Source organism: Amphiura filiformis, chromosome 8, assembly GCF_039555335.1.
Source record: "Amphiura filiformis chromosome 8, Afil_fr2py, whole genome shotgun sequence".
Taxonomy (NCBI): domain Eukaryota; kingdom Metazoa; phylum Echinodermata; class Ophiuroidea; order Amphilepidida; family Amphiuridae; genus Amphiura; species Amphiura filiformis.
In genome coordinates, this window is record NC_092635.1 from 6,863,782 (window position 1) to 6,872,695 (window position 8,914).

The 8,914-nt window shown below is 37.4% G+C and overlaps 1 protein-coding gene across 1 annotated transcript; it reads left to right on the forward strand.

Moving 5' to 3' along the window:
* The first annotated feature begins 1,910 nt into the window (after positions 1-1,910).
* On the forward strand, positions 1,911-7,729 carry LOC140158442 (arrestin domain-containing protein 1-like). The gene is made up of 5 exons (XM_072181533.1): positions 1,911-1,989; positions 3,398-3,606; positions 4,514-4,687; positions 7,094-7,318; positions 7,553-7,729. Exons 1-5 carry the CDS (start codon positions 1,911-1,913, stop codon positions 7,727-7,729), a joined length of 864 nt encoding a protein of 287 aa, XP_072037634.1.
* Positions 7,730-8,914: the final 1,185 nt, after the last annotated feature.

Sequence of the window (8,914 nt, forward strand, 5' to 3'; positions counted from 1 at the left end):
TAATCAGAAATAATTAGAGTGAATTAACTGATGCATGCTTGAACCATATTTTGTACTTTGCTTTTCAAAATTACAAAGGGCACATACTTTCTTTGGTGTAAAGTATGAACCCTTTCCGACAGCGAAACCGTCCCCCTTCTCCACCAATCAGTTTTGGATGTGTGTAAGGGGCATGAAAAAATGAACAGGTGAGGCCATATTGGGGGTATATATTTCAAGGTGTTCCAACAAACTTTCCAGGATGCAACAAGATGTTAAACACACCTGCAATGACGTTTCCTGCTACACACTTTCTCACATTGATTGACCTATTCTCCCAGTCCTCCTCGTCTGCTTCCTGCTGGTGATTTCCTTCATCTCGGTTTAGTGCGCTGGCCCCCTTTTTCCGAATTCAATCACATGATTGTCCTCCGCTTCATTGTGTATTACCGGCGGATGTATTAACCTCTCCTCTGTGCTCTGGTGTAAGCCTTAATTGAGGCTTTTCCGCTTTGGTTTTGTGTTCTCTTAACCGCGTACCAAACACTCTGGAAGTTTTACCAATATTAAGTTTGTTTACAATTGCGACATGGAATTTCATAAACGTATTCGGCCGTTTGTAATGACTCGCGTTTGTCCTTCGGGTGGACCAGGATTTTTCTTAATGCCTGTGATTTAAAGCATGTTTGGATTCAATATTAAGATCCTCCTGGCGGCCTGCGAAAGCCCCTATTGTAGGGGAGGACGACCATACCTCTGGTGACAGACTGCGATAGTTCCTTTTTGTAGGGTGCTTGGTGCGCGGTTAAAAGAACAATACAATACAATACAATACAATACAATACAATACAATACAATACAATAAACGGAATTTATATAGCGTCTTAGCATAAGTATGAACAAAGCGCTTTACAATGTTCTTAAAAGTAAAACTTATGTTACATCTTAGGCTACAATGAAAATGTACAACTTAATTAAAAAATAAAAACTTAGTTCGGAAACAATGGGTTTTCAGATTAGATTTAAAAGTGGCCAGACTAGGTGAAGTACGAAGTTTTACAGGAAATTGGTTCCAGAGAGCTGGTACAGAATTGCAGAAGGCATTATCCCCATAATTATGTTGTGTGAGTTCTATTACACTCAAGCAGACTGCCATCAGCATGTGATCGTAGGAACATGCCATCAGAAAATGTGTGAGTTTTTAGGAGATTTTGTATGTACAGTGGTGTTGTTTCATGTCTGCTTTTATAAGCGAATGTGAGTTGCTTGTAGGTAATTCGCTCATTTACTGGTACCCAGTGAAGCTCCTTCAGCAGAGGAGTGGTGTGTTCCATACGGTTTGCCTTGAAAACAAGTCTGGCAGCTCTGTTTTGTATCTTTTGTAGTTTTTGTGTGTTTTTTACAAAACAGAAGTGGGAAAATCCTCAACTAAGGCTTATACCAGAGCACAGAGGAAGGCCTCAATCACCGGAGAGGTTAATAAATCCGCCTTCATGTGATTGGCTGGGAAGACTAGAGTATAAAGGACAGAGAGTAAAAGAGAAATAGAAGATACATAAAAGAATCAATTCGGGAAAAGGGGTCAACACACTAAGCCGAGATGAAGGAAATCACTTCCTGCCGCACATCTATGATCAGTTCCTAAAACCCAAAACAGTGCCACCAGCGTCAAGCTCCAACAGGAAGCAGACGGGGAGGACTGGGAGAATTCGTCAGTCAATTTGAGAAAGGCCTACGCTGTAGCACGAAAAGTAATTGCAGCTAACATCTTGTTACCCAATAATCAACTGGATTTGTTTGCAAGAATTTTTACAAATGATTCATGAAAAATGTTGTAGGCCTAATGGTATTATTCAAGGCTATTTCAAATACATTCTTTTGCAGAAATCAAAATTAAATATATTTGTAAAGCATGGACAGATTGGAGAGAGATGGACTCGAATGGCATTGCTTATTTCAAGAACATGCAGTTATTGGCAAAGCATAAAACTGTTCTTCACCAAACACAGGGTAAGGTCGTGTTCTTTGTGTTTTGAATTTAATCATAAAAGATATTGAGGTAAAAATTGCTAAAACTCCAGATCAAGTAACGTCCAAAATCCAAAAAATATTATGATATTTATAAACAGTTGCGGATCCAGGATTGTGAAGGGAATTCCTGCTCGACACATTTTCGGCTTATGTTTGCTCGTCAAAGTTAATTACCCTGCCCTAACGCCTGAGGGGCTGTGCAATAATTATGAGCTGGGGGGGTGTAAAATTTCCAAACGGCTCGCCAAAAATTGCTTGCCCCCCTCTCGGCCCGCCAAAAATCCCTTCCCCCCACCTCGGCCCACCAAAAAATCTTTGCCCCCCTGCATATGTCTAATTTTTTGGATCCCAATTTGCAAACCTTAAATGTTCTATATACATGTTGCGAGCGCAGCGAGCAGGCAAATTTGCATATTTAAGCGTTTCCGTACGGTTTTCCTAAGTCTTTTAGATTATTAAAAGGCGCACCAAGAATGTGTGCCAAAATCACTTGCCCCTCTCGGCTTGCCAAAATTGCTTCCCCCCCTTCGGCTCATAAAAATCCCCCCAATTTTACCCACCCCAGGGCTCATAATTATTGCACAAGTGAATGTAATTATTGGTTTCCATCAGTTAGTTCTGTAATTACCTATTGAAGTTAACTTTTATCAACAATACGTTGCCTCTGTCTTTTACTAAGTTTGCCTTTTCACTCGAGCTCCCCCTCATCTGTCACAGAGGTGACCACAGAAACAAGATGTCATTAAGGAACAAACCAAAAGATCGATGACGTCCTATAAACAACTAGTTTCATTTCTCGGCCGACCCCACACAAACAAATGCAGCATAAATTATCCAATAGCGCATTAAAAGCAATACAGTTATTATAATTACAGACTTATCGCTATACATCCGACAATAAAATACGGCAATTTTAAAGTTCGCAGTGCAAAGCGCGCAGGTTAATATGGGCACACCACTAAATAATTGTCCCGTTCATATAAATACACGTTAAAAGGCCAATTTTCAAAGTCGATTTTTGACCATACATGGCAATAATTTTAATATTACAGAGGCATGGATATCTTCAAGAAAGATTAAAATTCAATTTTAGGTTGCTTTTTGATAAATGATTATCTCGACCTAGATAAAATATGGAGCAACTGGCGCGCAAACCGCGCTCTCTCTCTATATTCCCAGCCGGTACTAACGCAAGATATACGTAAATCTCGTTTACAGTCGTTTTCCTACCACATCCGGTCTGCCTCAAGACTCCAACATGCTTATAGCATAAACAGAAACGCTTTGAAGCGTTAAAAAGCGTTATCATATCCGGGAATTTTTAGCCGAATAAAGTTCTGTTAAAATTAATTCTACTTGTTACGATATGTTAATGTTTTCCTCGCAGATACACCTCTAGAGCCAGGAGAACATAATCTGCCTTTTGATTTCAACATACTCATTAGCACACTACCTCCGTCGTTTGAAGGTCCCTATGGTAAAATAAAACACCGAATCAAAGCGGTTGCCCGAAGTACCATCAAAGAATCCGCCAAAGATGAATGGGAGTTCCATAGTTCACCAATATTGGATTTAAACACACAAGAACACCTAGAGGTATGCTGTTATTGGCTTAAATAAGGATGCATATTCCTGGCTAGGATTTATTGGTCACAATAAATGGAGACAAATAAAAACAGCCTGTCTCAAAGAAATTGTGCAAGTGGAAACCGCCATCTGTGGCAATTAGAAAATACTGTTGTGACATTACAACAGAATGTGAAATATGTATTTATCTTTTAATCTGTGTCAATTAGAAAAGAGAATTATTATACCCATATCATGATAAAACAGTATAAATAGTAAAAACAATTTTGCATTGTTGTGTAATCTATGCATTCTTTTCTACACTTGATGTTATCTTTAATTTACATGTACAGTCCTCTTCCCTAGTAAAGGTGGCACCATTGTGATTTTACCCCTTCGTTGTTAACTAGATCTCGAGATTGAAACAAGCAAGGTGAACAGAACTAACGGCATTTGAAAACTAAGACTGCGCCCTTGACGTTGATGTAAGCATCATGTCACAACAGTATATTCTAATTGCCAAAGAGGGCGCTTTTCACTAGCACAATTTGTTTTGAGACAGGCTGTATACAAAACATCAAACCAAGTTAGAAATTATAAATCTTTTCAACTGGATTTACTGTTTTTGTTGACTACAGAATCGCTTTTTCTGCTAGAGGTGAATACTCATTTTCCCATTTCCCAAGATACACCAAAATTAGGGTGTAAATGTAACTTAATTTGACACCTTAGAAAGCCAATTTTACACCCCATTTTGGGTATAATGACCTTTTGTTTTGAAAACGGGTTCTCGGGTGGCCATTCTAAGTGCCAAACTGAACACAACACCAAAAGGTGTCATGTTCTTATACCAATAATAGAGTCAATTTGACATCTTTACGTACCCACCAAATTTTTGCAGTGTTCAATAAACATCAAACTAAACATTTCATTTCAGAATCCAATCGCTGTAGACAAAGTAATCTACGGTGTTCTAGGTCGACTTTCCAAGCCGGTAAAAACTTTTCGTGTGACATTGGACAAATCAGGTTATGTTCCTGGGGAAAGTATAATTGTCACAGTCGAGACAAATAAAGGATCAAAACACCCAATAGAAGCCAATTTAAGACAGGTAAGTTTATATTGGCATTAAGGTTGGTCTTAACCCTAGAATTATGGAAACTTTTGGGCATCATAACTGCTAAATTGTTGGTCTAAAGTATATAAAGTGTACATATTATAGAATGGCAAAGTTGCATTCTGAGTCCATAGGAGTCAACTCTCAAACAATACAGTAGGCCAGGCCTATTCATGTGTTTGTAAAAGAAAACCTGACTGCTATGGACTCAGATGCAACTTTTAAAACGGCCTGGGGACGCTATAAATTGGTCCACAGGGTAAAACAATTAGGGTTATACAAATCTTAGGGGGAACTTATTACTTGTGGACGCTATAGCATATAGTGCTCATAATAAATACTGTTCAGCATGTCTTAAAGTAATGCTATTGAGCACTTCCGTGCAAGTGATAGCGCCCTCTGCTGTTATGCAGTTAATAATATTATGCAATCTATCCAGTTGGTATTGACATCTTAACATCATTATCGTTATGAATTCGGCAGAGTGACGAATACACAAAAGCGCTGTTCTGAGTAAACGGCGTTTGACATTTTGGTACCATTGCATTGGCCCTTCTAAAAAATGACAACATTTATTATCAAACATTTGAAATGTATGATATAGAAGTGAATGTGCAGTATTTATTTATCTACAATATTTTCAAACGGCCACGGTTTGTGACAAAGTTGTTTTAAAAAGACATAAGAAAGGAACAAGAACGTATTTTCAAATCAATGTTTTCCTAATAAAAGTAATTAAAGATTCAAGTGGAGGGTAACTGCAAATCTTGGTACTTGTCTGGTCATTTGATACCTTGTAACATTAATTTTTTTCATTTAGTGGCGGCCATCTTAAAAAATGACCGCCATCTTGACCTTTAATTTGGCTAACGAGTTTTTGCTAATCAGAAACCCACAAGGAGTGTATGTGCCAATTGTGTTGTTTGTGTGACCTTGGGCTTGATTGTGTCTCTAATTTGCTGATTATCTGCAGAACTATAATCAAACAAGAAATATCCTTGTTGTTTTTTTATTTCAACACCTATTATGGTCCATTCAGTTCGCAACGTATATTTATTTATTTAATTTATTTAGATTGTAATTTTCATGGGAAAACGTACACGTCATTTGTGAAAAATCAATAAAGCAGAATTGGAACAAATAGAACTTTGTACGTTTGCTTTGGAAATGATACACTCTATCATTAACTTAATATTACTGTGGTTTTAGGCATAATATTTCCAATTTATTGACTTGTTTACAAAAGCATCAATATCTACAAAAACCTTTATCGTTAAAATGCGATAAAGTGGGTTGATTTTCACTGTTTTTAAAACTTGGTCCCATTAGGATTGATTAATTTAACATCATCAACAGTTTATATATTGGCTAATAAGAAAGTGAAATTTGAACATGTTCCGGGTTTCTTGTAAATAATATTTACCAATAACCCAGTTTTTATCTGCAAATTATAGCCCCGTCATGTATTTAACTAAATCAAATTAAATACATGGTGTCCCAAAAAAAGAGGCCCTCATTGCGCCCTCTTTTTCTCCTATTTCAGAAAAGTTGAATATATTGGTATGTAAAGAAGCCTTTTCCTGTTAGCTTTGATAAACCGAAACAATTATTTCAATCGGCTCATAACTTTTGAAGATATGCCCTTTTAAAGAAATGTATCCATTTTTCACTCTGTCCACGGAGGAGGTTTGGTTACTTCAAAGATTGAAAAGTGCATATACCATGCATGAATATAAAACATTCCTCGATGATAATTTTATAAAATAACAACTTTATTTTAAGGAATGGGCTTTACCGGTGGGCTTATGGGTTATGGATTTTGTTAAGTGTCATTAATTTGGGCGAAATTGATGTGGGATGGGACTTCTTTTGCTATACTTGCAATTACTTATGTTTTTCTCGGTTTATTTTATGTTTCTTACTTTATTGTTTCTGGTTTCTTTTTATTGACAACATAAGTCATTTCTCTGAAAAAGGGCTGTTTAGTTTGTCTTTGGTTCTTTTGAAGTGAGTTTACTGTGCTGCTCTGCCCTCTACCTGGTTGCCTCCTTGACGAATACAGGTTTGCTATCCGTGGACAGAGTGAAAAATGGGCACTTGTCTTTAAAAGGGCATATCTTCAAAAAAATTTTTGTGGAAATGAAGATCACCTAAAACTTTAGTCTGAAGCATGCATTAATTTAATTTGCTAAAAATTCTCGATTAGTCCCTCCGACGAATTCATAACGAATAAATTATAATCATGCTAATCATGATAATGCTGCCCCCCTTTGAATGTTTAAGCGACCGTTCCAAATATACCAGTGCCACTAGAAAGGTCAGCTAACTTTATAGTGGAAATCAAAGGGACAACGACAATTTTTTGAAAAACGCCTCAGCTTCCTTTTTTTGTATTGACAGGTTGCGAAGTTTGTTGGAAGCAGTATGCGAACTATTAAAAGTGCCAAACGGACAATAGCCAATATTTTGAGCACTGTTGAGCACTGTTGTTTACTAGTATCTTGCGAAGCCACTTCAGAACAAGCGGAAATGATCAGCATAACAATGCCTGAGCTCATTGTACCTCCAACTCCGCCATCAGGATTGGTAGGCTGCAAGATAATAACACTGGAATATGATGTTGTGGTAAGTTTTCATTGTGTGTTTCATTAATTAATTCTTAAGCCCAACAAGGGGGTTGGTCGGTGATGCCCAATGTGTTGCCCACCCAGGCCAAGGGAGGCACCAAACCTGTAATGTGTTGTAAAATTAAAGCATACACTACACTAAGGGTATAAGGCATAAAATACACAATCGCAGTTACGATTATTACATGAATATGAGTTTTTAATGCGCCATGTTTAAACACTTGTTTTGCAGGTTTCCAACAAGGTGATGGACGTGAAAATACCGATAGTAATTGGCAATGTACCATTACATATGGCTCTGCCATGTCAACATGCACCGCCGAGTTTTGAGGAACTCCCAAACCAGGTTGAAATGTCAGAAGCAAAAGAATCCTTACCAGCTGAAGAAGCAACTGGTCATCGAGAATAAATCTTTTTATGAATTTGATTGAGCTATACTCAGGTTGGCTCAGTCGAATCATCGGACAATATTTCCATATTGGAAACTACGTTACATGTCCCTTAATTTTTTTTCAATTCTACTTGACAGCTTGATGGTAATTATATGTCTCATATACAGCCAATTGCAGTATATCACCCAGATGGAGAATCAGATGACCATCTTCAGTCCAGCTTCCTAGAAAGTGACCTTCGCCTGAGGCAATTAGTGTCAAATGTTGACAAGTGGTTTCAGGTGTGTGCAGGCAATGTATGACCCATGGAAGATATCGATTTTTTCCCAAAAAACACCAAAACAATTTTTTGGGGAAAAATGTCTATCTTCAATATGAAAGCTCAAAATTTTTAATTGATGGTCGGCCTTTCATCCCAGCTACATACACTTTAGTTACATATCATTAGATTGATATAGTTTACTTCGAGGAAATTTTAATAATTCGCTCCATTTTTTTTCACTTCCCCTCCCTATTTTCTTTGTTTTTTAATTATTAATTGAAAAAATATCCTCCCAAAGTTGGGCCTTCTTGGACCTCCTTGGATCTTGGGTTCTGGGCCCGGCCATTTAAATGGCTTTTACTTAAGGCTTACTCGCCTGGAATTCCAAAAAGGTTGTAGTATTTCTACGAGTCTGCCGTCGGTTATCACACTACCGGTGCAGCCGGTCCCTGTGTGAGTGGTCGAGCTTTCGTCAGATGTGTCTCTGATTGAATCAGGACTGATGAAAACTCGTCCACTCACACAGGGACCGGCTGCCCGCTACTGTGATATTAAACCGTACGGCGTACTCGTATAATGTTCTTTTGATAGAAAATATGTAAAGTTTCATTCCATTTTATATGTGATACCTTGTGATCACGATTATCCAGAGTATAATGTTAAAACAAGGCTTATGTGTCAAAATATTATTTATTATTAACTACATGGAATGAATAGGGATATCCTTTCTGAAAGGGCAACAAAGCTTTAGTGTTAATTTAATAATTCAATAATGAGGCTTAGACTCATGTTTAAAAATTGATGAATGCTTTTTGTTATTCATAGCAAAGGACAAACAACTATAATAACAGCACACTTATATAAAATTACATTTACAGTCGGAATGCACATAAAAACACGATCACTAAGGTGTCAAACTTGTGATCCAAAAACAAAGATG